The 27991-nt window shown below is 40.7% G+C and overlaps 2 protein-coding genes and 1 long non-coding RNA gene across 5 annotated transcripts in view; 2 read left to right on the forward strand and 1 right to left on the reverse strand.

Annotated features, from left to right (window-relative positions):
- Nucleotides 1-2430, forward strand: part of LOC311046664 (valine--tRNA ligase-like) — a gene marked incomplete at both ends in the record, with an annotated part of 3240 nt that extends 810 nt beyond the window's left edge. The window contains one exon of the mRNA XM_084059150.1: nt 1-2430. This exon is cut by the window's left edge and continues 810 nt beyond it. Coding sequence (XP_083915276.1) covers nt 1-2430 — 2430 coding nt within the window.
- LOC311041813 (cysteine--tRNA ligase, cytoplasmic-like) overlaps nt 1-27991 on the forward strand; it is a 79074-nt gene that overhangs the window by 5861 nt on the left and 45222 nt on the right. The window contains exons 1-5 of one of the 3 annotated variants that reach the window (XM_084052298.1): nt 4320-4365; nt 12653-12880; nt 16298-16389; nt 21221-21309; nt 24547-24643. The exons of 1 other annotated variant lie outside the window; for it this stretch is intronic. In XM_084052298.1, the coding sequence (XP_083908424.1) occupies nt 4344-4365; nt 12653-12880; nt 16298-16389; nt 21221-21309; nt 24547-24643 (528 nt within the window). In that variant the 5' untranslated portion in view covers nt 4320-4343. Of the gene's footprint in view, nt 1-4312; nt 4366-12652; nt 12881-16297; nt 16390-21220; nt 21310-24546; nt 24644-27991 lie in introns of those variants that run through there. One more of the 3 variants, XM_084052299.1, reaches the window with a different exon arrangement.
- LOC311041869 lies at nt 25348-25693 on the reverse strand. Its single transcript, XR_014600440.1, has 2 exons — nt 25616-25693; nt 25348-25585 (listed from the first exon to the last, which is right to left on the reverse strand). It is a non-coding gene; the product is annotated as an uncharacterized lncRNA (long non-coding RNA).

The following is a 27991-nucleotide window of genomic DNA, read 5'->3' on the forward strand; positions in this document are numbered from 1 at the left end:
CATGAGGAGGGAGTCATCTACCGGAGTAAGAGGCTGGTCAACTGGTCCTGCATGCTCAACTCTGCCATCTCTGACATTGAGGTGGAAACGAGGACATTGACAGGCAGGACTCTGCTGCCTGTTCCTGGCTACAAGGAGAAGGTGGAATTCGGAGCGCTGGTCTCCTTCTCCTACAAGATCGATGGATCTGATGAGGAGGTGGTTGTGGCCACCACTCGTATTGAGACCATGCTTGGAGACTCTGCTGTTGCCGTTCACCCTGAAGACCCCAGGTACCAACCCCTGAAGGGCAAGATGGTACAACACCCCTTCTGCCACCGCAAGATGCCCATCATCTTTGATGACTTTGTGGATATGAACTTTGGAACAGGTGCTGTGAAGATCACCCCAGCCCACGACCACAAGGACTACGAGGTGGGAATGAGACATGATCTGGCCTTTATCAACATCCTGGATGAGAAAGGTCTTCTCATCAACGTACCTGCTCCCTACTTGGGCATGAAGCGTTTTGATGCCAAGAAGGCAGTGCTAGACGCTCTGAAGGAATTGGGCCAGCTCAAAGAGATCAAAGACAACCCTATGGATTTACCAGTATGCAGTCGTTCTAAGGACATTGTGGAGCCCCTACTGAAGCCACAGTGGTACGTCAACTGTACAGACATGGGCAAAGAGGCGGCAGATGCTGTCAAGAACGGCGACCTCAAAATCATCCCAGACCACCACCGCAAGACGTGGTTCAGCTGGATGCACAACATCAGAGACTGGTGTATCTCTCGCCAGCTGTGGTGGGGCCACAGAATCCCTGCCTACTTTGTCACTGTGAGTGACCCGTCTGTGAATCCAGGAGAAGACATGGACGGCCATTACTGGGTTAGTGGGAGGACAGAGGAGGAGGCCAGGGAGAAGGCAGCCAAACGCTTCAATGTGTCTACTGACAAGATCTCCCTCAAACAGGATGAGGACGTCTTAGACACATGGTTCTCCTCTGGTATTTTCCCCTTCTCCATCCTTGGATGGCCTAAAGAGACGCAGGACCTGAATGTGTTCTACCCAGGCACCTTGCTGGAGACGGGTCACGACATCCTATTTTTCTGGGTGGCTCGCATGGTTATGATGGGCCTCAAACTCACCGGAAAGCTGCCCTTCAGGGAGGTGTATCTGCATGCCATTGTGAGGGACGCCCACGGAAGGAAGATGAGCAAATCCCTGGGTAATGTCATCGACCCTCTGGATGTCATCACAGGGATCTCGCTGGACGGTCTGCATGCCAAATTAAAGGAGAGTAACTTGGACCCGGTGGAGATAGAGAAGGCCAAAAAGGGTCAGAAATCTGACTATCCTGGCGGCATCCCAGAGTGCGGAACCGATGCCCTCCGCTTTGCCCTGTGCGCCTACACGAGCCAAGGCAGGGACATCAACTTGGATGTCAACCGTATCCTGGGTTACCGTCACTTCTGTAACAAACTCTGGAACGCTGTCAAGTTCACCATGAAGGCACTGGGGGACAACTTTGTGCCTTCAAAGGAAGCCCAGCTGTGTGGAGAGGAGAGCGTAGCAGACAGGTGGATCCTCTCCCGGCTGTGTGCGGCCGTGTCTCTGTGTGGTGCGGGTTTCCAAGCCTATGACTTCCCCACCATCACCACAGCCATCTACAACTTCTGGCTGTACGAACTCTGTGATATTTACCTGGAGAGTGTGAAGCCAGTGTTCAGCAAGGCGGAGGAGGGTGGTGCCTGCCAGAGGCAAGCCCAGGTATGCAGACAGACCCTTTACAGCTGCCTGGAGGTGGGCCTGCGTCTCCTCGCTCCCATCATGCCCTTTATCTCAGAGGAGCTCTTCCAGAGATTACCACAGAGACGACCCCAGGCCATTGACAACCCCCCTAGCATCTGCGTCACGTCCTACCCCGAAAACGACGAGTTTTGCTGGCACAGCCAGGAGGTGGACCGTCAGATGGAGTTTGTGATGACGGTGGTCAAGACCATTCGTTCACTCCGAGCAGACTACAACCTGACCAAGAAGACACGTGCTGGCTGTTACCTCGAGTGTATAGACGGCAAGACTGCATCCCTGGTGCAGAAGTACAGTCTGCAGATCCAGACGCTGTCCTACTCTCAGGACATCATCCCCCTGACAGGGGACCAGGCCGTCCCAGAGGGCTGTGCCGTGGCCATCGCCTCGGACAGATGCACCGTCCACCTCATGCTCAAGTGTGTCATTGACGTGGAAAAGGAGGTGGCTAAGCTGACCGCCAAGAAAGGCGACCTGGAGAAACAGATTGAAAAGCTGACGGAGAAGTTGGCCAAGAGCAACTATGAGGACAAGGTTCCCGTCAAAGTCAAGGAGCTAGATGCCGAGAAGATGCGCCAGAGCCATGTAGAACTGCAAAAGATGAACGAAGCCATAGACAACTTCAAGCGGATGATGTAACCCCAGCACATTGTTATGCCTTACACTGATTCTCAAAGTCAGGTCCGGGGTCCACCAGGAACCCCAATCTACACTGTAAAATCCTCAGTGCTTATTTCACTGAGGATTTTACAGTGTAGATTGGGGTTCTCGTATAGTTTAGTTCAGTGATTTTCAACCTTTTTAATTTCAAGGGCCCTTGAAATCAAAATGTTAGTTTGATATGCATTAGACTTGATAGTTTTATTTTTTTATTTACTTTTTGCTCTGGGTCCCCAATCTACACTAAGTACTGTATCTGTGTGTTATCTGAACTGAAAATACGTCTTTTGACAGATCCAATTCATTTTAAATTAAGGGCATGCGATGCACCCGCGCCTTTCCGTATCTGACGGACAGAACTCATCTGAATAAAGTTTGATTCATCCAACTTTATCAAATCTGGTCCGTCCATCAATATTTGACTTTCAAGAACAATTTTATGAAATATTAGGCTACTTGTATTATCTATATTTCCTGAGATTTTGACCGTGACAGTTGATAATAATAATAATGATATAAAAAATGTTTTTTTACATAGCGCCTTTCAAAAACCCAAGGACGCTTTACAATACACAACATAAACAATAAATTGCCAAAAGCCTGAGTAAACAAGTGTCTCTTCAGTGCGGACTTGAAAGAGTTCAGTGTTGGCGTCTGGCGAATCTCCATCGGTAGAGAGTTCCAGAGGTCAGGGGCTGCCACACTGAAAGCTCTATCGCCAAGGGTCCGCTTGCTGTGAGGGGTGGTGAGGAGCCACAAGTCAGAAGACCTCAGGTTCTGCACTGGGCAGTTAGTTAACGTACAAAGAGTCCGGGATCCAATAGTTTTAACAATCTACACATTTTAAGTGGTGGATTTAACTGATGCATGTAAGTACATTATTACTTAAGTAATTGAACGGTGTAGCCTGGATCCTGACCATAGACCCCGCCCACTTTCCGCCTACCCCTGATCTAGACGGACGGCCCCCTTTCAATGTAGTTGCTCACCAGCGCCAAAGATGATTGATTTATGAAGATCCGCGATCCTAGAGCAAGTATGAGTAAATGGTGCATTCGTGCATTCCGTCACAACGTCAAGACGCTGGCTTAACTCTAGTCTATGGTATACAATACACACTAATTGAAGCATTCAGAAGCCGACCTACAAGCTCACAATGGTTGTCTTGACTCATTGTGAGCTTGTAGATCGGCTATTCTCTGTTTTAATATTTATTTAAATATAAATAAATATCATAATACATGTCAGAAAAAAAGAACAGCAATGAATGAATGAGTTTATAAACCAACCAACTAAATGAAGCATGTTAAATAAAATAAAATAAAATATATGCCAAAGTCGGGCAAAAAATAAAACCGTTGGAGCGTCTACTTCCGGACACGTTGTTGTTGCATCAGCAGCAGCAGCAGTGTTGCCATGTCTGCTTATTATAAGCGACTTTGGGCTTGTTTTTCAGTAACGTATCTGTAAATATTGGGTTGTTAACGGGTTGCGTTTTTTTTGGGCTTGTTTCTAAGTGTAGTTGCGTATTTGGGCTTGTTTCCTAAATGCTGTTTTAACCAGTGTTTCTAAAACATTTTCATGTCAAGGACTCCCAAATGAATATGAATTTCTCTGCGGACCCCCATCTGAAAACATTTTATGCCAGGGACCCCCATACAAGATTTGTGTTCCAATGTATTCCAAGCTTCTTTTGCAAATAGACAATGTATATATTTAAAGGGCGAAGGGCTCCCTTCTTTTGGACTTGTAGATCTGCTATTTTCAAATAGCCAATGTATATGTTTAAAGGGCAAAGGGCTCGCTTCTCTTGAGCTTGTTTTCCTAGACCTGGTTGCTTATTTTTCTCGCAAATTTGGCAACATTGAGCAGCAGCAGTAACACCTCACACAATGTCCAGCTCTGCAGAACAAGGTGCAGTATTTATGTGTATACTACATTTAACACTATTTTACACCTTCAGCTTTTTCTACGTTCACGTCAACATGTCTTTGGAAGGTTCTGTAAATCACAGCGGCTGTGAGGCAAGGGTTATATAACGTGTTTTGTTTTGTTATTATGGATGATACGGTACCATCAGCTAGCTAATCAGCTACCAGAGGAAGTAGTACTGAAACATGACTGTCATGGATGAACGTCAACCTAGTTTTTACACTTTCCCCATTGACGGCCCGTACGTCTACATAAACGTTCAGATTTCAAATATAAAGTGCTTACCCCATGGCCACGGATGTTACAATTATGTACGGGTCCTCAGAAGTACCCGTATCTTCCGTTTTGTTCAATAACAATAATTCTAAATCCGATCTTTGGCCATTTTCTCCGCATTTCCTATTATGCTTTTGACTACGTGACCCTATCGGTTGGGAATTGTACTGCAGTCTGCTACATGTGATGAAATGGCCACCGATTGGATTAAAATGCTATTTATTGAAACAATACCGATAATTCGGGTACTTCTGAGGGCCCGTATTTAATTGTAACATCCGTGGCCTTGGGGTAAAGCACTTATTATTTGAAATCTGATTGTTTATGTAGATGTGCGGACCGTAAATGGAGAAAGTGCAAACACCAGGTTGAAGTTTATCCATGACCGTCATGACAGTCATGTTTAAGGGCTACCAGAGGAAGCCGTGATGTCAGTGTTAACAAACACTAATTATTATTTCTATAGAGTCAAGTCGTAGTTTTATATATTTTCTCATGATATCAAAGCATAGCGTTATGCTAGCCCTGGATCAAGACTATCATAGATGTATTTTATCAAGTGTGACTTTTACTTTCTTATATGATCATAGTCATAGATATGCAGTGTCTGACTTTTACTTTCGTATATGATCATAGATATACAGTGGTGTAAAGTAACTTAAGTACATATGCTCAAGTACTGTACTTAGGCCTAAGTACAATTTTGAGGCATTTTTCCTTTACTGGAGTTGTTAAAATTTGGTATACTTTTACTTCTACTCCACTACATCTCAGAGGCAAATATTGTACTTTTACTCCACTATAATTATTTGAAAACTTTAGTTACTTGTTACTTTTCAGATATAACTTATTATATTATAAAACATACTTTAATCAGATTAAGACATGAATCCATACTGCATTCACTGTCTCTGCGATGCTTGGTTATTTAGGTATCGTTATCATTAATAATTTCAGTAATTGAGCTATTTAATTACACTTAGAAAAATTATCACCTGCACAGAATTTATTGACAGAAAGTAGCTCATAACATGTCTATGGTGGATTTTTTATGAAACACAAACTTTGCAGATAGAAAGAGGATAATTCAAGCTTTCCGTACAGCTCCAATGTTGGTGAGTTAATACAATTAGATCAGACTTTTCTGTTTGGATGTATGGGCTGTCAAGGGTTGGTATTGCAATTCTAGATTCCAGATATTGAAAATAGGCTCTACGAGTTGCTTGCGGCTAGTGAGGAGAGTGGTTGCAATTTCTGTTGGGATGGATCATACATACTTTTAACATTGCATTGGTTTGGGACTGGCAGATTTGAATTTGTTGCAATGTAATACTACCATTATTATTATTCCACTTAAAAATGAGAAAAACTGACACTCATTATTAACACGTTTGTTTAACAACTTGTTTATCTAACGTCTGTTTTGTCTATTTAATTAACTTAACATTCAGAGGCGGATATAGTTCTAATTGTTAGGTGCCATAAGGTCCATAATGACACATTATGTTTCAAGCTGGAATAACGTTGTGTTAGTTGTGTAGATCAAACACAGAGGACAATCATGGTTGGTTTTCTAGACCCATATAATTGATCTGATTGACATCGACTATGATATCATAGAGCAGAGGCTTGATTAAAACTACTTTTATTGTCATAATAGATAGTCATGCATAGAGATGCACCGATCAATCGGCTGCTGATCAAAATTGACGATTTTATATCAAACCGGCCACATCAGTGACCAGCCGGTCTCTGTTATAAATTCCGGTTTCATGCCGGTTTGTGTCAAATTGATACTGCATGGGCACTGCACAGCATGATGGTGAAGTCGTGTGACTCAGTAAACATTAGCAAGCAGCCTACAGATGGTGCTGATTACCTTTGTAATGTAAGGATATATTCCATAATCCTGCACGCAGCACTTCATAGGAACAAAAAAAGTCCAGACGGTCTATGCAATTGGAGTTAGTTTCACTTTCATTGACAGAATGCAACAGCATTGCAAAAGCTGTTGCGGGCTACAAAAAAGCCAGACTATAAACCTCCCTTTATTTTAGCCAGTTCCAAAGGAAAATCCACACCCCCACCCCGTTTCTCTGTGCATTATTATGAAAAGTTCAACGACAGTTCAACTTTGTCATGGACGGTGGTGTGTGCACTTCTCCCAGCTGCAGCTTGTTAAAGCTTGTTAAGAATCTTCTGAAAGTTTAACATATATTTTTGTCATATATATTGATATTTTTATACAACTAGACAAGTCCCGGGAGGGACGCGCTGTGATTGGCCAGTAGTCACTCTGAGTGGCAGTTGGGGCAAACGCTCACCCCAAAACATGATTTACGATTCCGTGCCTATCGGTACATAACTTGGTACATAACGGCACTGAGTAGGCTCAAGCAAACTTCGCAACGTTCGGCACAGCAACTACTCGCTTTAGCTCGCTCGGTGGTGCCTCTCAGACTGCGCCTCCAAATTGGTAAAAAGAGTGTCGCTGCGGGATTCAATCATGGGAGGTTGGGGTCGGCAGTTCAATGCTCAGCGAGGCACGCCACCAGACCAATACAAAAATGTGGGTTTTGTGCTGTATTATTAGAGTGCAACAATGCCCCCACCGTCCCCTCTGGGGGAGGAGTCCTTGTTTTCTAGTTTTTGCATTCAGCCAATCGCGTGGCAGACAGGGCGGGGCTTGGTAGAATCTAGTTGCCATTAAATAATACGCCTCCCTGAGCAAAAGTCCCTATACAGAGGTTAAAACAAGCCAATTCAACTGGAGCATTGACATAAGGTAATCATTTTGAAATAATTGAAAGGCAACAGACTAGAGTCTAGACTATAGTGACATAAGGTAAATTCCTCACCTTGAAAACAATGAAATGCAGACATGCATGTACTGCTATGTGTGAATGGGAAAACCTTATTTATTTATTTATTTTAGCTTTTAGTCAAAATAAGACAATCATAATAGGTTCTACCTTAATCATGCAGCTATATATAACAGTGACACAGCCATGACACCAATGGTACAAAAACAAAACAAAAAATATATAGACAGTAGTATATCTTTTTTATTATGGGGCCAGGCTTCCAGCATGGACCCATATTGTTATTGGCATTATTCCATTTCTTCTGCCGTTTTTGCCAGTTCTGGCTGAACCGTGCAGTCGCTTTTTATGAAACTCGGCCATATGATAGATGGTCATGAAAAACGATCAAAAAATAAATCTCACAATCTTTCGTCAAAAGGTGGCGCTATAGCACTCAGTTGAAAATGACAACTTTGAACAGGTACAACTCATGCCCTGTTTCACCTACAGCCATGAAACTTCGATGCACACATGCGTCTCCTCATGCTGAACAACTTTCACACTCTGACTTTTGACCTCTGACCTTTAGATCTCCCACCATTTTGAATTATATGAAAAACAGTTAAAACCTATCTCCTCCTGGGATTTTTGAGTAATCTGCACGAAACTTTTTACACATGAACTTTGGACCTATACCAAAAAACGTTTGCAAAATATCTTCCATAAGTGAAAAAATGAAGCTTTAATGAGCCAATGAATATTGCAGTTTTATGACAATTATTCATCTGCCCCTAACACATACATGCAGACTTACCATTCTTTGAAACTTTGCAGAAATGTAAAGGGCCATTCCAAATATCACTGAAACCAATCTTACTCCAATTGGTCAAACGGGGGCGCTATAGCAATTTTTTGAAAATTGAAACTTTAAACAGGCAAAAGTCATGCCTCGTTTGGCCGACAGCCATTAGACCTGCTTACACATGTGCCTTGACTAATGAGGAACACATCTATCACGTTGACCAGTAAGCACCGCCCTTAGATTGTCCGCAATCTTGAGCAGTTTGAAAAACACTTAAACCCAGGATTTTTCAGCTATTTGCGTGAAACTGTATGATCTGTGTGATCTCCTTTTTCACAGGTTCTTGTCTGTTGGTGGCTTCTCGCTTAAATGTGTGCCCCACAACCTGAAGGTCACCAGTTCAAGCCTCACTTGGTGCAGACTTCATCTAAGTTGCATTTCACACAACATGACTATCAATGAATACATCTGCAATTGTTAAAGATAACATGAAATACTTAATTGAGTGTTTTTTACATACAGCTGATCTACAATCTCACAACTTTTCAGATAGCAATGAGAGTATGTTTTTTCAATGTATAACATACTTCATTGTGAAAATAGCCGATGTACAATCTGACAACTTTTAATGGTTTGTGAGCTTGTAGATCGGCTACTTTCACTAGTTTTGCTTCTGAGGAGATGTACAATTTCTTAATTGGTAAATGGTTTGTGAACGAGTGATCTTAGTGTTAGTGAAACAGGGGCTTGGGTCATGACAGAAGGCAAGAGTTTGTGATCCTCAACAGACAATATCAGCCTGGACAAAGCTATGGCACTATAGGTAGTGTTGCAGCTACCTAAGAGTGCCTCACGACCACAAGGTTGCTGGTTCAAGCCTCACTTGATGCACACTCATTTAAGTTGAATTGCAAAAAACACTCAATCTATTCCGTTTCCATGGCTCTCTCTCTCTCTCTCTTCAATCTATTCCGTTTCCATGTCTTTCTCTTCAATCTATTCCGTTTCCATGTCTCTCTCTCTGTCTCTTCGATCTATTCCGTTTCTATCTTCAATCTATTCCGTTTGTCTCTCTCTCTCTCTCTCTCTCTCTCTCTCTCTCTCTCTCTCTCTCTCTCTCTCTCTCTCTCTCTCTCTCTCTCTCTCTGAGGGTCGGCCATAGCTGAGTGGTTAGTGAGCCCGCCTAGGGAGCCAGAGGCTCTGGTTGCCCCAGGTACGATTCCAGGCGAGGTCAGCAAATGTGTCGATGACATGAAATTTGTCCCTGAGCAAGACTCTTAACCCCTAATTGCTCACAGGCCCTCATTGGAAACAAGACCGCAAGGACTTTCATGAACTGACCTTTTAAAGGAATTATCATTTCTCTTTCTCTCTCCTGGCCCCGTATTATCGCTGCTTGCAGCTATATTTTGTATTATTTTTGTAATAACTAATAATAATAATAATGAATTGCATTTTAATGGCACTTTTCTAATACTCAAACTTACTCAAAGCGCTTTACAATGGTTCATTCATTCATACAGGGGGGGGACATTGGGAGGTGGAGCGGCGAACAGTCGACGCCAGCGTCCCCACTTTTCCCACATTCACAGGGGTGCACATAACTTTTTCGGTCTAGTACTCAGAAGAGAACCTGGAGATGTGACTTGGTGCGCAATAAATAAATGGTCCCGTCCCGTTTTGTCAGCGGGGGGGGGGGGGGAGGGGGGGGTCAGCCCGGTGCCCACGGGACAGTTTTGTCTACGGGGGGGGGAGCAGCTGCGCGAGGGGAAAAAAAAGAAAAGAGGACGCTCTGCTTGCAAATTCCGCCGATTTTCGCCGTTTTTTTTTCTCTCACATCGTTTGGTGAAGCCCCCAAGGTTGGTGCCCTGTGTTGCACTGCTTTTATCTGCCAGATTGGGACATATTTTGCACCATCACTGTGCGTTCATCATCGGTGACGAGTGCCTCTAAACAGCCGCTGCTGGCTGCGTGCACGCAGCGAGGCAATGCGAGGCCATGCGAGACACTCACACAATCACGTGCAGCATGCGTCCTCGATCTCCAGGCTTTTATTTTTTATTTTTGCTAAAAAATAAAAGCTTGGAAATTCCTGTCCCAGCTGTTGGTACGCAAAAGCGCCTCGCGTCGTCTGATGTGGTGCTCATTTTTTATTTTGGGTGCGCATGCGCACCTGCGCACCAGTTATGTGCACCCCTGCACATTCTCACACAATCACATGCAGCATGCGTCCTCGATCTCCAGGCTTTTATTTTTTATTTTTGCTAAAAAATAAAAGCTTGGAAATTCCTGTCCCAGCTGTTGGTACGCAAAAGCGCCTCGCGTCGTCTGATGTGGTGCTCATTTTTTATTTTGGGTGCGCATGCGCACCTGCGCACCAGTTATGTGCACCCCTGCACATTCACACACAAATGGTGGCAAGCTAGCGCCGAGTCGCCTACCGAATCATTGGAGGCAATGTAGGGTTCAGTGTCTTACCCAAGGACACTTCGACATGTGGACAGGAGGAGCAGCCGGGATTTGAACCGCCGACCCACGGGATCATTGGACGACCTGCTCTACCTCCTGAGCCACAGCCGCCCTAATTTAAGGCCTTTCAATGCATGGGCAGGGCAATATATCAATATTATATCCATATCATATTAGACTGGATATCGTCTGTGATTTAGGACATTGTACTATTGTGATATGGCATAAGTGTTATTTTCCTGGTTTCCTTATTGGTACTCTGTATTGAGTACTGATTTCGAACAAGAAAGCCTTCAATAAATAATGCTACTGGGCTTTTTTTTTTAAACAGAAAATACACAATCCCCTGGCCTCAACATAATCTTAACTATGACAACAGAAAAATAATATGTGCAGCAGCAATACAATAAATGTCCAACAAATTACTTCAGTTCCAATCCTTCCTTCCTTCCAACTGAACTCTAAAGAAAATAAATGTTTTACAGAACAAAAATAATATCTTTTAATAAAAGCACAGCTCTAGGTGTTTTTCTGAAGAAAGATTAGCATGTCTGCCTTGTCAGGCATGAGCCTGGATCTCTCCAGGCTGATGGTATCCCCAGCAGTGGAGAACACCCTCTCTGAGGGGGTGGAGGAGGCTTGAACACAAAGGCAGCTGAGTAGATAGTTCAGCTAGCAGGGGCAGAGTGTCTCTCTTTACCCACCACCACAGGACAGATCAAATGGTAAAAAATCAAATGGTATCGGACGGTACATCTCTAATTTTCAAGCACAAGCATCTGGAGGGTTTACAGAGAATGCATCAAACCAGGCAGCATTTTTCCAATCTTTTATTGTCAAATTCTTTGGTGAGCCTGTGCGAATTGTAGCGTCAGTTTCTTGTTCTTAGCTGACAGGAGTGTCATCCAGTGTGGCCTTCTGCTGCTCTACCCCACTGTTTCCCAAACACTGGGTCAGGACCCATTTGTGGGTTGCAGACCCATTTTTATGGGTCGCGAGTAAACTCTACTATTTCAAAAGATTTTGTTTTGTTTTTAAAGAATCGATCTACAAGCCCGCGTTGTGAGCTTGTAGATTGGTTATTTTCACTAGTTTGGGTCCCAAGGGAGACATCAAATGTCTCTTTTGGGTCTCAAGCTAAAACGTTTGGGAACCACTGCTGTAGCCCATCTGCCTCAAGGTCAGACATGCTCCTCTGCATACCTCGGTTGTAAGGAGTGGTTATTTGAGTTGCTGTTGTTGGAACCACAGCCTGGCCATTCTCCTCTCCTCTGGCACCAACAAGGCATTTTCGGCCACAGAACTGCTTTTCCACACCAGTCTCTGTAAGTTGTGTGTTTTCAGAAATTCTCGGGATCAGCCCATTTGGCACCAACAACCAACATGCCACGTTCAATGTAATCACCTTTCGTTAGTTCAGTTAGATACGCAACTCCTTATTGGGATTTCTATTAGCTGTGAGAGTCCTGACATGACTGATGCGAATGACATGATGGTGCTGTGTTGTTAGTGTTTGTTCTCTGGGGCTGTTAATACAGCCTAGTTGATAATAGGCCTCATTGTTGTTTCATTGTTGAAGAATGTTCCTACATTTTTTGGGGGGGAAATAACAGATCTATGCAATGCACTGTGAGCTTGTAAATCGGCTATTTCCACTACTTTTAAGCAGTTTTGAAAGTATGCAGTTATTAAATGTCAGTCATTGTACATTCAAGTTATTTGCCATATCTGCCCTCTGCAACTTTTGTTTACGAAGCCTAAAAGCCAAACAGAAATGCAATTTCAAAATGATGTTCCAATGCCAACAACCACAATGAAATCGTTGATCGCAATTATTTGTGTGACAATTAATAGTCAAAATTTTCATTATCGTGACACCCTTAGCAGTTGGTAATTATTTGCCCTCTTGTCTCTGCAGTCTTTGAGTATGGCTTCTTGCTGCAAATACATGCGGAGGCCACCTTGGCAGGGGCCCTGAATGAATACCTGTCCTCCCGCAGCTATCTGGCAGGGTTCAGCCCTTCCCAGGCAGACCAGAAAGTCTTTTCACATCTCCAAAGGGCCCCAGCTCCACAACACACCCATGCTCTGCGCTGGTACAGACACATAGCAGCCCTGAAGCTCCACCTCAGCCCAGAGAGCAGCAGTGAGTCCACAGTCCACCGTGTCCCTCTATCTGCTAGTCTAGATATCTAGAGCACTGGTTCTCAAATTTTATCATGTCAACGACCCCCAAAACGACACTTATGAGCCCGCAGACCACCATTTGAAAAGATATGCCAGGGACCCCCACAAGAGAAGATTTTTACTGCTCTAGCAGTGATTCTCAGCCATTTTCATTTCAAGGACCCCCAGTTTGACATGCAGTAGAGGCTACGGACCTCCATTTAATGGCATTTCTATCTCTGGGACCCCAATTTATATTGTAAATCAATGTTAATTTAACTCTGAGAATGTACATTTGTACACTCTCAGAGTTACAGACCAGTAAGGGTCCATTTGATTCCTAACTATCCATCAATTAGCTGGGGACCCCCTGGAACTCCCTCAAGGATCCCCGGAGGTCCTTGAGGAGGTTCCAAGGGGTAAATTCATAGTTCATTCATAGTTTTAGGAACCCAAGTAAATAATTCATAGTTTTAGGTATGAATGGAAGCAAATGGACCCTTATGGGTCCTTTTGGTTCCATTTGTACACTCTCAGAGTTAAATGAACACTGATGATTTTACAGTGTAGGTTGGGGTCTGTAGCCTAATGCATTTCAAACTGGTACCAAAAAAGGTGAGAATCATTCAGAGACAATATGAGGTTCTCAAGGCAATGCACTGTAGCACAGACTTGCAGCTAAAATAAACCTCACTTCCATAACCTGCTCCTCACATCCTAACATTGAGGTGTGTGAAGCGAGATTATCTCTGGGCCTGTGAATGTGGCCTTGGCTTTCACTGCTGTACAGTACTGTGTCATAGAGGGCGGCTACAGTGCCTGGAAAGCTATCTTTATATCTCTGGTGGTGTTATTTGTTCAAGAGTTCGGCTGAGCGATAACAAGCCTTGGATTATCATTGCCCTAACAAAGCCATTAACAGCTGGAACAGTTCCCATTGCATGTTGTTACATTTTTTATTTTAGAAACATTTAACCAAATGTACTTGATAAACCAGCTTCTGAAACCTCTGTGCACATGGGTTAAAGTTCTCAGTCGCCACCAGTGGTGGAAAGTGACTAAGTACATTTACTTAAGTACTCTACTTAAGTACAATTTTGAGGTATTTGTACTTTACTTGAGTAATTCCAATTTCCAATACTTTTACTTCTGCTCCACTAAATCTCATATTGTACTTTTACTCCACTACAATTATTTGAAAACTTTAGTTACTAGTTACTTTTCAGATATAAATTATGATATTATGAAACATACATTAACCACTTTAGCCCTATTTTATACATAGGCTATTTGAAAATAAAGGCGGTGTGATCTACAATCTCACGTGTCGCACTGCGACGTGTTGTGAGCTTGTAGATCTGCTATTTTCAAACATTCGAGTACTTTTACTTATGGTACTTTAAGTATATTTTGATGCCAATACTGTACTTTTACTCAAGTAACATTTTGAATTCCGGACTTTTGCTTGTAACAGAGTACTTCTACATAATTGCATTATTGATACTTTTACTTTAGTAAAACATTTGAGTACTTTTTCCACCACTGGTCTGACTGATTGCAGTCATTTGGATTCCATAGAAGCCAGCATGTCTTCTGTGGAAGCATGTTGCACAGCGAAAACAATGCAAGCTCTCGCTTGTAGATGGGCTGTTTTCGGTTATTGTTTTAAGCATTTGTAATGGTGAAACTTACAATATGTTCAGAGGTATTTTCCATGAAATCGTAATAGTCTTGGATATGTCATACTTTTGTATGAAACCAAAGGTTAAAGCCTCCGTCTGTGATTTCTTCACCTGGTTGGCAGTATGTAGAACAGCAGAAAGAATATTACTAAAAGATAATGTTACATATTGTGGCAATTGTTTTGGAATCAGCGGAAGTGTGGAGGGCTCCTTTTTATACTGTTTCACAAATCGCACATTAGATGTCTGGTAATCAAAATTTACATGAGTAAAAGTACAAAAGTATTGGCATCAAGATATACTTAAAGTACCAAAAGTAAAAGGACTCATCTTGCAGACTGTCCCATTTCACAAGGTATCACTATGTATAATATGTATGAAAATATTTTGAAAATAGCCGATCTGCAAGCTCACAACGCATCGCAAAGCGTTGTGAGCTTGTAGATCGGCTATTTTCAAATGACCAAAGCTTAAAAAGGGCTGAAGACTTGTGGTTAATGTATGTTTAGTAATAATAATTCAAATCTCCAAAGTAACTAGTAACTAAAGTTTTCATATAATTGTATGTATGTTTATTTGTATTAATGTGATTGAGAACATTGCAATCTTGTATTCTTAACTTTAATATTCTTAATTCTTATTCTTTATTTTTTAAAATTGTATTACAAAATATCGGTCAAAAACATCGTCAATCGGTGGACCAGGACTCTCGAATATCGGCATCGGACCCAAAAATCTGGCATCGGTTGGGCTCTAATTAGGACTTGGTCATATAAACATCGGCGTGAGATTTTATGTTGCTTTAATCCATGTGATGCAAGAAAGATGTGCAGCGAATAAGATCGGTTCTGACAGGGTGCATTTGTGTGTTTGTCTCTTTGGGCATGCTGTTAGGTGAATGCAATTATTCAATGTCCTCTGACAAAACCAAACATTTTCTAACTTAAAGAAAGGCATCCAGAGTAATGGCCTCTTTTGGATGACTTTCTGTGAAGGTCAGAGTGTTCATGCTGCTGTGCAAATCAGTCTGGATGAGAGTAATTCATGCTTATTAACCAATCATAGACACAAATGTAAGAAACATTTGCATGACGTCTTTAACCCATGAAGACCGGGCACGCATCTCTGTAACCACTTTAACCATTATTTTATACTTTGGCTATTCAAAAATAGCAGATATACAAGCTCAGTGCCACGCTATGAGCTTGTAGATCTGCTATTTCTTTTTTAAATCATGAAAATCTGTGCAAATCTTTGAATATATATATATATGTTTTAAAACAAACTTTTTTTTACTCAAATCTTTGCTTCTGGGGGTCCCTGGAATAACATTGAGATGGGGCTCCGTGGCCAAATACTGTTCATATCATTTTGTAAACATTTTTGGTACATTTGTAGAATCCCCTGAAGCAAAGATCAGTAACAAATGTTCGCTTTAATGTTCGCTTTAAAATATATATATATATTCAAAGATTTGCACAGATGTTCATGATTTAAAAAAAAATAGCAGATCTACAAGCTCATATCGCGGCACTCAGTGCTGCACTATGAGCTTGTATATCTGCTATTTTTGAACAGCCAAAGTATAAGATAATATAAGAAAGTGGTTAAAATCTAAAATGACAGATGCTTTCCCGGTCTTAATGGGTTAAACGTTTGTTCTCCTAAACTATTTTTGTGAACTTCTCTAACAGTAATTTGTGAATGTTTTTCAGTGAAAGGAAAGCGGGTACAGCCTCTGTGGTCTGCACCAGCGGGGACACCTGTCCCTCAACTCCGTCTGTACAACAGCCTGACACGGACTAAGGTACGCACTGTAGAATAGCAGTACACATGGATTAAAGTTCTCACTCGCCATGACTGATTTCATTGGATTCATGCTGACTTCTATGGAAGCGTGTCACTCACCGACAATAGGCTACAAGCTCATAGCGCGTCGCAGACGCGTTGTACTTGTAAGCATGTAGATAGCCTATTTTCGGTTATTAGTTATTTTAACCCATTTAAACCGGGAAAGAATCTGGTAATTTTTAGATTTCTTTGGCTATTCAAAAATAGCAGATATACAAGCTCATAGCGCGGCACCGAGTGCTGTGCTATGAGCTTGTAGATCTGCTATTTAAAAAAATCTTAAACATTTGTGCAAATCTTTGAATATATATATTATTAAAACGAAAAATGTTAACTCAAATCTTTGCTTCTGGGGGTCCCTGGAACAACATATTTTGAGATGGGAATCGGCGATCAAATACATATAATTTTTGGGGCCCTTGACATGAAAAAGTTTGAGAACCACTAATATAGAAACATACGTTTTTCAAAAAAGGGTAGGATTTAGAAGACATTTGTAGAATCCCCCCATAAGCAAAGATTTGAGTCACAAATGTTTGCCATAAAAATATATATATATTCAAAGATTTGCACACATTTTCACGATTTTTCAAAAATAGTAGATCTACAAGCTCGTAGCACGGCATGAGCAGTATTGGGATAGTTACTAAAACATAGTAATATATTACTTATTACATATTACTTGTTTAAAAAGTAATGTAGTTACTTTACTTATTACTCCCTGCCAAAAGTACTTAGTTACTTATTACTTTAGTTACTTTTTTTCCTCGCCCCCAGTAATTGCATCCTTTCTCCCCAAAAGTCAGACTTTGTATTTTCAACATTAGTAGTTGTTTTTTTTTCTGCAGCCTACATTGTAAAATCCTCATTGTACTGTACACTCATTTGAATTATATTAACACTAAGACTTTTACTGTGTATGAATTCATAACTTACAGACTAAATTAAAACCATTTGACGACTATGAATTGAATACTAAGGACCGCAATGGAAACAAGTATTTTAAATGTATTTAAAGGGCAAGACCATTTTGGTAGAGGTTTGGGTTGTGTATTTACCTTGCCATGGTGTAACTCCAAAGGTGGACAACAAATCAAAAATAATTGCTCCATTGATTAGAAATTGATAATTCAAAATATGCTCCTCATTGACTTACATTGTACGGTGAAACAGCTCTCAAAGTCACTCTTTTAGCACATAAACAAACACAAACAAAGCTGATTCAGACGATAGAGAACATCACCAAACCCACTACTGATTTTTTTTTATATAAAAATGTCAACTTCCTGTTGATTTTACTATTTGAAGAACTGGATCCGGATCCACAGATCCAGTCCGTGTTTTCTTCTAAATAAAAATAGCAAAATCAACAGGAAGTTAACATTTTTTATAAAAAAAAAACAGTACTGGGTTTGGTGATGTTCTATATTGTCTGAATCAACTTTGTTTGCGTCCGTTTACATGCTAAAAGAGTGACTTTGAGAGCTGTTTCAGCGTACAATGTGAGTCAATGAGGAGCATATTTTGAATGTTCAATTTCTAATCAATGGAGCAATTATTTTTGATTTCTTGTCCACCTTTGGAGTTACATCATGGCAAGGTAACTACACAACCCAAACCGCAGCTGATAACTCACACAGACAAGTGCGCAACGTTTCCGTATCCGCTCTAGACCGGATCAGCAAGCAGCCTGCATAGCAACTCGATCCCAACCAGTCTACCATGATATCAATGGACCAAAAACAACACAGGATCAAATAAACACATTCAAACCCAGAGTACCACCGAGGCTCGTGAAAAAAAGTAATAAGTTACTTTTTGAAAAAAAGTAAAGGTAATATTATTACTCAAAATGTGAAAGTAATTAGTTACGTTACTAGTTACTGGGAAAAGGTAATAATATTACTTTAAGTTACATATTACTTTAGTTACTTCCCAACACTGGGCATGAGTGTATGTGCTATATTTGAATAGCCAAAGAAATCCTAAAATGACACAGATTCTTTCCCCGTCTAAATGGGTTAAGATTAAAGAATATTTGAAGCGGTTGCCAGTTATGTTGTTGAGGAGGACATGCTTCCTATCGCAACGGTTGAGTTTGTTGCCTTCAGAGAACTAGTCAGCAAAATAGCAGCAGTGCAGAAAGACGTTTAATTGTTCCACTACATTTCATAATGACAATTGCTACAGTGGTCTTTTCTCTGACACTCACTGTGTGTGTGTGTGTGTGTGTGTGTGTGTGTGTGTGTGTGTGTGTGTGTGTGTGTGTGTGTGTGTGTGTGTGTGTGTGTGTGTGTGTGTGTGTGTGTGTGTGTGTGTGTGTGTGTAAAATACAGGGTACACTGGCATAAGTGTGAGAGGTTTTTTCTTTTAAAATTAAATAAAAAAAAGGTTTAGTCAGTTAAATGAAGTCCACTCACATCTATGCAAATGACATCAAATTCATTCAAACTGATAACTGACTGGGAAGGGAGTCTGGGAGATAGGTGGGTTATTGCTCTAGAGTCTAATGATCATTACATCCTGATGTGAAAGAGAATATTTCTAAAGAAGAACTAAATAAACGTTATGTATAGCCTATCAAAAACATTTGGAAATAATATGTATTTTTTATTTTATTTTATATATTTTTTCTGCTTTTTTAAAAAGTAATGTAACTAGTTACTAGTTAGTAAAGCAGGTACTGTGCAGTCACGAGGCCTGTCAAAGTTATTACACAATCACAATTAAGTGTTTCCATTTATCTGTATAAATTCATCTGTTGAAAAGTGTTCATACATTTTCAAATGTTAATGTTCCCAAAAATATTACCACTATTTTATATATTCTTTTTAAGTACAAAAGGCTGTATTTTGGCTATAGTACTTTTCTTTGTATATTTCAGTTATTTGTCACAATATCTGCCCTGTGCAATTGTTGTCTACAAAGCCTTGAAGGCAAACGGAAATGTAATTTTTATTTATGTTCCAATGCCTAAAACACAACTAAATGTTTAACCACAATTATTTGTAAAATCTAACTAATGTCATGATTGTGACAGCCCTACCTGTGCAGTGACTCAAATCTCTGCACAGCAGTGTGTATGTCTATAGCAGTTTCATACAAAGGGCTTTACAATGTGCGTTCTATTCACCCATTCGCACGCACGCACGCACAAACACTAGGGCTGACCTTCGATTATAATTTCGGGTCGGGTCGATAATCTGCCATGAGCGCGAGGCTGCGCTGGCCTGCGCTGTTGCCCTATCTCTGCAGTCTGCAGCCAGCGAAATTAATACATTTTACATGCATTGCTAGGTTGGATATGCTACTTGTCTTAATTGGATTACACCCAAACGTGTGGCTCAATATTAGCCACATATTCTTGCTAGTCAAAATGATCTCCAAACTACAAAGCATCCATCCATAGTGATCTATCATAAAGATCAGCTGTAGAATGCTGCTCCGCTGAATGTAACCCGACACCCAAGAGGATTTATTTGTCAGTCACAAAAGTCGTAGTTAATGTATTTTATCGAGTATCTACGAGAGTCTTAGCGACCACCCCCCCAGTTCGCCCTGGAATGTCACCAGTAAAGCCCGTATTTCTCCAAACATGTACAAATGCAAAATATAAGGTGCCTACCCGCTTGCCTCAAATGTTAACTAGGTGTCCGGAGTATTTGTGCAATATATTAGTCCATATTTTTCAATTAAGAAGTGTTTAAATCCCGTCTGTGACCGATTCTGTAGGAAGTTCCCAATGGGCGGGAGTGACGGGCGCATCCGGTGAAAGCCGGAATTACACTCAATGTAAACGGGAATTAAACGAGGGGGGAAAACACGGACACAAAAATGCACACACACAGGTTTGTATTACTATACTGGTGAGGACCTCAACATTTTAGGACGCCAATTTTATGAATACCGTATTATTATTATTATTATTTTTTACCGTAATCATAAAGCCGAAAAATAACGTGCCACAGCGCACAGCTGAGTATAAATCAGGTATGACTCTTATATCGCTAAGCTCTAAACCTAAAAAACAAGCCCTCAGGCAGATGCGTTATATCATTTTTTTGGGGAAAAAATGTTCAGAACCCAAGATATCATGATTTGAAAATGTTCTGCTCCATTCACTTCTTGTTTTACTTCTTACTGAAAAAGGCTGTATCTCGGCTCCTAAGCACTTTTTTTTTTACAATGAATTTTGGCTCTGGCACTCAGAGCCAAACTGCCAGAAATAAGTCAGGCACTGAATGAGTAAAAGTTGTACAGTGCAAATTTCAACGATTTTTTGCAGCCTCTGCTGGTCATTACCGTCACTGCAGGCCGTTTGTTTATTACTGCGTTACCCAGAATTCCATTCGTTTTCACCGGAAGACGGAAGCGTTTCAAAAAGCGTTCTTTTAATCTCTTAAAATCAGTGTGAGTTTCCTTTTTGTTATTAGCACGGTAGTTCCTGGCCAAACAGGAAACCGGTGCAGTAGTTCCTGGCCAAACAGGAAACCTGTGCATTTCCGCTTCCATTTTCTGACCAGATGACGTCATTTTCGCAGGAAGGTCAACCCCAACAACGTTCAATAGAAAATATATAAATAAAAGGCTTTCGGGGGTGAAATTCATGGAGTGGGTGTTGTGAAACTTTTGCCACTCACAAAATATATACAATTTAACTTTAGTTTTATTGAAAGAGTTACCTAGCATTACTTTAAGTAAAACAATTGGAGTACTTTTTTCCACCACTGCTCACATCGCTATTTGAACAGTGCTGTTATTTAACGTTACGGATTTGAATGTTTCAGGAGCTGTTCGTCCCCCAGAATGGAAACAAAGTGCTGTGGTACTGCTGTGGACCTACGGTGTACGACGCCTCTCACATGGGACATGCCAGGTGACCACATGATTATTAGAAATAATGGCAACATAAAGTAGTGTTGTCCGGCAGAAAGTGGGGTCCTTGAGGGGGTACCAGGGGGTCCCCAGCTAAATTTGTCAATAGAGCCTCACAACCATTCTAACCCTTTTTATCCATATTTTATACTTTGGCTATTCAAAAATAGCAGATCTACAAGCTTGCACTCGGTGCCGTGCTATGAGCTTGTAGATCTGCCATTTTTTGAAAAATCTTTAAAATGTGTATAAATCTTTTTTTTTTTTAATTGTTTTTAACACACATCTCTGCTTCTGGGGGTCCCTGGCACAACATATTTTCAGGTGGGGGTCCGCGGCCACATACATATCAATTTAGCAAAAATAGCCAATCTCACAATGCATTGCGATACGTTGTGAGCTTGTAGATTGCCTATTTTCTCTGCCCTGTGCGGCGTGAGCGTGTGCAAATAAGTATTTCGCATTTTCTTGCTATAACAGGACCTGGATATACATGAAAATAACACAGACCCCCCCCCCCCTGTGTGTGTGTGTGTGTGTGTGTGTGTGTGTCTGTCTGTCTGTCTGTCTGTCTGTCTGTCTGTCTGTCTGTCTGTCTCAGACACACACACTCTGTCTGACTGGCCATGCACGTCAGTGATGCGCGGGTCAGGTTTTTTCATAAGCCGCCCCGCACGGGAACCCAACCTGTACCGCAAAAATGAATATAAATCAACGACTCGCCCCGCAACCCGCCAAGAAAAAGACACACAAGCAAGTCCATTCAATTGCTTGAATGGAAAGAGAGGGAGAGAGAGGGGGACAGAGGGAGGGAGAGAGAGAGCGCGCACACGCGAGAGAGAGGTGTGTTTTGGCGGGGGTTTTTTTCTTCAAATTCCCTTGCAATATTCTTCTGTTGGCATTCACTCTCGTTTTGAGCTTCAACTGCTTGGCAGGTGTGTCCTGAGCATGGGTCCTGCAACTTTGTTGGATGGCAGGATCAAAGTATGGAGACGCTCGCCCCCACACAGAGCCAGGATCATCACAGAGTACTAGGGCTGGTAAATTAATATTCAAATATTCCTTGAATATGGGGAAAATATGTATATTGATATTTGAATATGAAAATTTATATTACATTTTTTTTTTTTAAGTATTTGGACAATACAAAAAATTTATCAAGTTATAAAAACAAACAAAATATATGTTTTAGTGGATCCGAGCACTTGATACATTTTTTTTGTATTGTCCCTGTCAAAAAAAGAATAATATCCGTTATCAGTCTGGCCAATGCCAGGCTATGAATGGCCTGTTGTGAGTCCAGACCTCAACCCAATTGAACGCTTGTGGGATCAGCTTGGGCGTGCTGTACGTGCTAGAGTGACCAACAGAACCACGCTGGCTGACTTGCGACAAATCCTGGTTGAGGAATGGGATGCCGCCAGTGGTGTAAAGTAACTAAAGTACATGCACTCAAGTACTTTACTTAACTCACTGAGTGCCATTAACGTGTTTTTACCGCTATGGCGCTGGGTGCCATTAACATGTTTGACGTGTTTTTGAAAAAATAGTTAAATTATTATTTTATTTTTTTGAAAAACATGTTCAGAACCCAAGATATCATCATCTGAAGATGTGCAGCTCCATCCACTCCTTGTTTAACTTATAACTGAAAAAGGCTGTATCTCGCTTCCTAAGCACTTTTTGTTTTCTGTGAAAAAAACTCTGGCACTTTTCAGAATCAATTCTGAAATAATTCTGGCAATCCTGGCACTCAGGGAGTTAAGTACAATTTTGAGGTACTTTTACTTTACTGGAGTATTTCCAATTTTCAATACTTCTACTCCACTACATCTCAGAAGCAAATATTGTACTTTTACTCCACTACAATTATTTGAAAACCTAAGTTACTAGTTACTTTGCTGATTTTGATAATTATTACAAAACATATACCACTTGAATCATTCGAAAACCTGTGAAATGGGACATTCTGCATAATGAGTACTTTCTACTTTTGGTACTTTAAGTTAATTTTTATACTTTTGTACTAGGGCTGTGAATCGTTTGCTATCTCACGATTCGATTCGATTCCGATTATTGGGGTGACGATTCCGATTTTTATCGTTTTTTTTAAAAATAAGCGATTCTCGATTCAGCTCATAGATACATTTATGTAACTTTTATCATTGTAAAGGTTTTATCAACTGATAATAATGTAAACACACAAAGGTAAATCCAAGATCCTCTTTTTTTTCTTTTTTTGAAAATCGTTTCTTTTAAAAATGAGAATCGATTCTGAATCGTCCAACATGAGAATCGCGATTCGTATTCAAAACGATTTTTTCCGACACCCCTATTTTGTACTTTTACTCAAGTTCATTTTGAATTACGGACTTTTACTTGTAACAGAGTATTTCAACATTGCAGTATTGATACTTTAACTTACGGTAAGTACTTTTTCCACCACTGCATCCCACAGCAAAATGTGGCGAGGTTGGTGACCAGCATGAGGAGTTGTCAAACTGTTGTGGCTGCGTATGGATCTTCTACACGATACTGAGGTCCCTGACAGTGTACAATGAATGAAGTATCAAAATGTCAATAGTGTACAGTCTTATTACTGTGGGAGAGTGCAATCATCCAATCCACCAATGTGTTGCTGTTCACTGTTATGTGTTTTTTTGTGGGGACTACGGATGAAAATTTGCATCACTGCTAAATCCGGTGTATTTACACTACATTATTATGTACAGGTCATTGATATGCTCTGTCGCAAAAAAAAGCCAAGAAACTCAAAACCAGAGTGAATGCCAACAGAAGAATATTGGGGATTTTGGCACTTATTTTTGCAGGCGCTACCCACACGGTTAGCTGTGTTGCTCATTCCATGAATGCACGATGGTTGTAATGGTGACTAATCAGGCTTTCCAACAATATCAAATACAGGGAGAAATAATGGACCAAAATTAAGTTTCCAAACTTTTTTGCGGAGCGCATTTTGTTCCAGGGACAAGATTTGTGGTGTTAAATATTTTTTTGAAAATTGCTGATCTACAAGCTCACAACGCGTTGTAGCCAATGTATATAGGGTTACAGTCGTTAAAACGAGAGTGATGCTATATCAACACATTTTTTGGAACCCCCTCAAGGACCCGGACCGCACTTTGAGAACCCCTGCGCTGATCCATGGTGAATCCCAGCTACCCTTTGGCACGGCTGCGTTGAGTTTTGTCCGTTCTAACTTTGTGTGTCCCAACAGGTCCTACATATCTTTTGATATTCTGCGACGGATACTGAAGGACTACTTCAGATATGATGTCCTGTACTGCATGAACATCACAGACATAGATGACAAGGTTAGCAGCAGCAATTCATCTAGATTTCATTTTTGTAATGTTTCCTACAGTAGGTCAACTGGGTTCATTTGTCATCTAAGCTTGCCTGTACTGTAAGTGGCCCTTAAATCCAATTGAATATTTTTCTGCATGTAAGTTCTCTAATCATGTTAATGATACTAGAGAAATAACCCAACATAAACTGAGAAATGTCAGGAATAATAATAATTACTTATGAAGCCTTGAATTAAATTGACGGAGATCTCCGTCATAAAAAAAAAACGTCTTGAACCCAAGATAACGTCATCCGAAGAAATCTTAAAAATCCTGTATCACGGCTTCTGTGTACTTTTATTTTTACTCTGTACTCTACAAGAGAACGGGAGGTCACAATGACCTTACAAGGTCACTCACAATGGCCCCGATTCATAAAGAAGGTCGTAAATATGGGGTAAATAAAGTTTGTAAAGGAGGTCGTATTTTTTGTACTCACAAACTGACGTGCAATTCATAAAGGGGCTTGTATATCCCTGAGACGTGCGTATGACCAGGTGTAGGTCATGATTACTCTGGAAGGCTGCATCCAACAGCATCCAACTTCAACGTCACCGTGCTGAACCGTGCTAAACAGTGTTGCCATGTCCGCGTATTATAAGCGAATTTGGGCATATTTTTCTGTAAAGTTGCTTGTAAATATTGGTAGCTGTTGGGTGCGTTTTTTGGGGGGGCTTGTTTCTAAAGTGTAGTTCATTATTTGGGCTTGCTTCACAATTGTTCAATTATTTTAACCGGTGGTTCTCAAATATTTTTATGTCATGGACCCCCAAGTTAATATGTAGGCTAATTTATCCCTATAAGCCCCATCTGAAAATGTGTTGTGCCAGCTGGAGCCCCTTACCAGATTTGTGTTGTTAGAATGCTTAAAAAATCTTCCAAATATTCCACATTGTATTTCAAGATTTTCTTTTGAAAATAGCAGATCTACAAGCTCACAACGGTTTAATTAAAGTGCTTATAATGGCCTAAGTGCCAGTTGCTTCTTTTGGGCTTGTTTTCCTAGATCTGGTTGCTTATTTCTCTCACAACATCTGGCAACGCTGATGCAAGTTTGCAGTTCAACTCCGCCGTCTAAAGAATAAAGATAACACATGCGGCGTCGCATCGCCTTGACAACTTACTGTTCTGTCTGGAAGCGGATCACGTAATAAATGCTCTCATGTGTAATGAGAATAAAGAAGTTTACAAGGTTTAACCCCATTACCAAATAAAAAGCTAATAAAACGTGGAAAGGATATTATATGAGCCTTTTCTGATGAACATTGCGCACCTTTACCAAGGTAAAAAGATGATGAAATCCAGCATACAAGTGGAACGCTGCTATCCGATTATGGACCAGAGCTTATTGATTACTTATTGATTAAATTAGTTATTTTTGGATTAATATATCACTGTCCTACGTCGGAATGGGGAATAGATCTTCTGGACACAGCTTTCATCCACTATTAGTTTCCTCATCAGATGGTAAGATTTATTAGGCTGTTGTGTGGTGGCGTTCATGTGATCAATATACAGTAGAGTAGCCTACAGTTGACTATTAGCCTACAAATTAATACCGCGGCACGGACACTGGAGGTGCGTCAGTCCCTCCGCATTTTCATTAAGGCATGATAGCCTATTTTCATTATTTATTACGTGACACTTTGGCTGAGATGGCCCACTGGCAAACACACTCTATATTATGCATAGGCTACAAGCAATACATCGTTTGACTTTTTTTTTTTTTTTTTTAATATATATGTGTTGACAAATGTTGGGCACATATATATTTTATTTGAGGTTTGCCACTGTTGTAATAGATTTTGGCATGAAGAATAAAGAATAAAGCATGAAGAATAAAGCATTCTAAAGACATACATACTTTTTCAAGTAAGCACAGTGATTTCCTCTGTGATTAGCAACCATCAGGGGATCGATCATACTGGAGATAAATATTCTGCCGTTCTTGAAAAAATTGTCAGAATTCTTAAAAATCTCATAATGTACTTACCAGTGCCAAGCTTTTATTGTTGTTTTTTTGTTTTCTTCATGTCGCCATAGACCCCGCTAAATACGGTAAAAACTTGCGTTCATTTGGTTCGACACAAACACGGGATCCGTGTGAAGCAAGCAGTGAAAACTGCGACCCGATCCGTTCCGCCATTTTGAAGTTACAGCCGATTACGTTAGCCTGTGCGATGTGGAGAGAAAAACAGCAGCCGAGATAATCGACTCCAAAGTTGATTCCTAGACAGGAAACGGATGGGAACGAAAAAAACGGAACCAGTTTTATTTCGTTTCCGGTCGGCCCCTGGAACCGGAAGGGGTAAAAACAAAAATCCGGAAAGTGCACTTTTTCGAATTAACATGGGTTTTCAATATGTAAACAGTTCGCGTAGGCTACGCGATTGGCACGTGGCGGCTTTTAATCGGTTCGCGTAGATCTACGCGACTGGCAGTCAATGTGTTAATGGAGGTTTTGTCGCATTCCTGAGTCAATAATTTGATGACCGGCAGAGTCTCTGGTAGGAGTCCTAGTCCCCTGTTGACCGATGACCCGGTCATCAAAATATTAGGAATGCGACACAAACTAAAAAATCTCCATGAAGTCCAGGCTTCATGGGGTGTGTATTTGATAGAAAATAAGTCATTTGTTGGGTGAACTACTCCTTAAATCCTGTTTTCCCATAACCCATTATAACCCGGGAAAGCATCTGTGTCATTTTAGATTTTAGCTATATATATAGCCCATTGGTTCGCAAAGTTTTATTTTATACTTTGGCTATTCATAAATGTTAGATCTACAGGCTCATAGTGCGACACGAAGTGATGCACTATGAGAAAATCTTGAAAATGTGTGCAAATCTTTGAATAAATATGTTTTTTTCAACTAACATTTTTAAATCGTTGCTTCTGGGGGGTCCCTGGAACAAAATATGTTGAGATGACGGTCCGCGGCCAAATGCATATCATTTTCGTCTCGAAAATAGTTTTTTTTTTAATTAAAAAAAAAAGATATATACCGTAAATCCTCTTATAGTAGCCCGGGCTTGTATTTGCTTCAACTGTAGTGGGTACCGGGCTTTTATTGAAAGGAGGCATGTATAAGAGAGAGGCCTATATTTCCATTTTTCAAACAGACCAGAATGAAAAAATCGACATTTTGTGTAATTTTGAACCCAGTAAAATGTACTGTGTTAATTTATTGAAACCAAGTACTGTATGAAATAAACAGTGCATTTACAGGTCATTTAAACTTGTTCAAAGTTAAATCAAGTAACTTTACCTGAGTAAAATAGTGCAATCACAACTGGTATAAACAATTCTGAGGTA

The sequence above is a fragment of the Gymnoscopelus microlampas genome, assembly GCF_963454915.1.
Source record: "Gymnoscopelus microlampas genome assembly, chromosome: 1".
NCBI classification, from domain to species: Eukaryota; Metazoa; Chordata; class Actinopteri; order Myctophiformes; family Myctophidae; genus Gymnoscopelus; species Gymnoscopelus microlampas.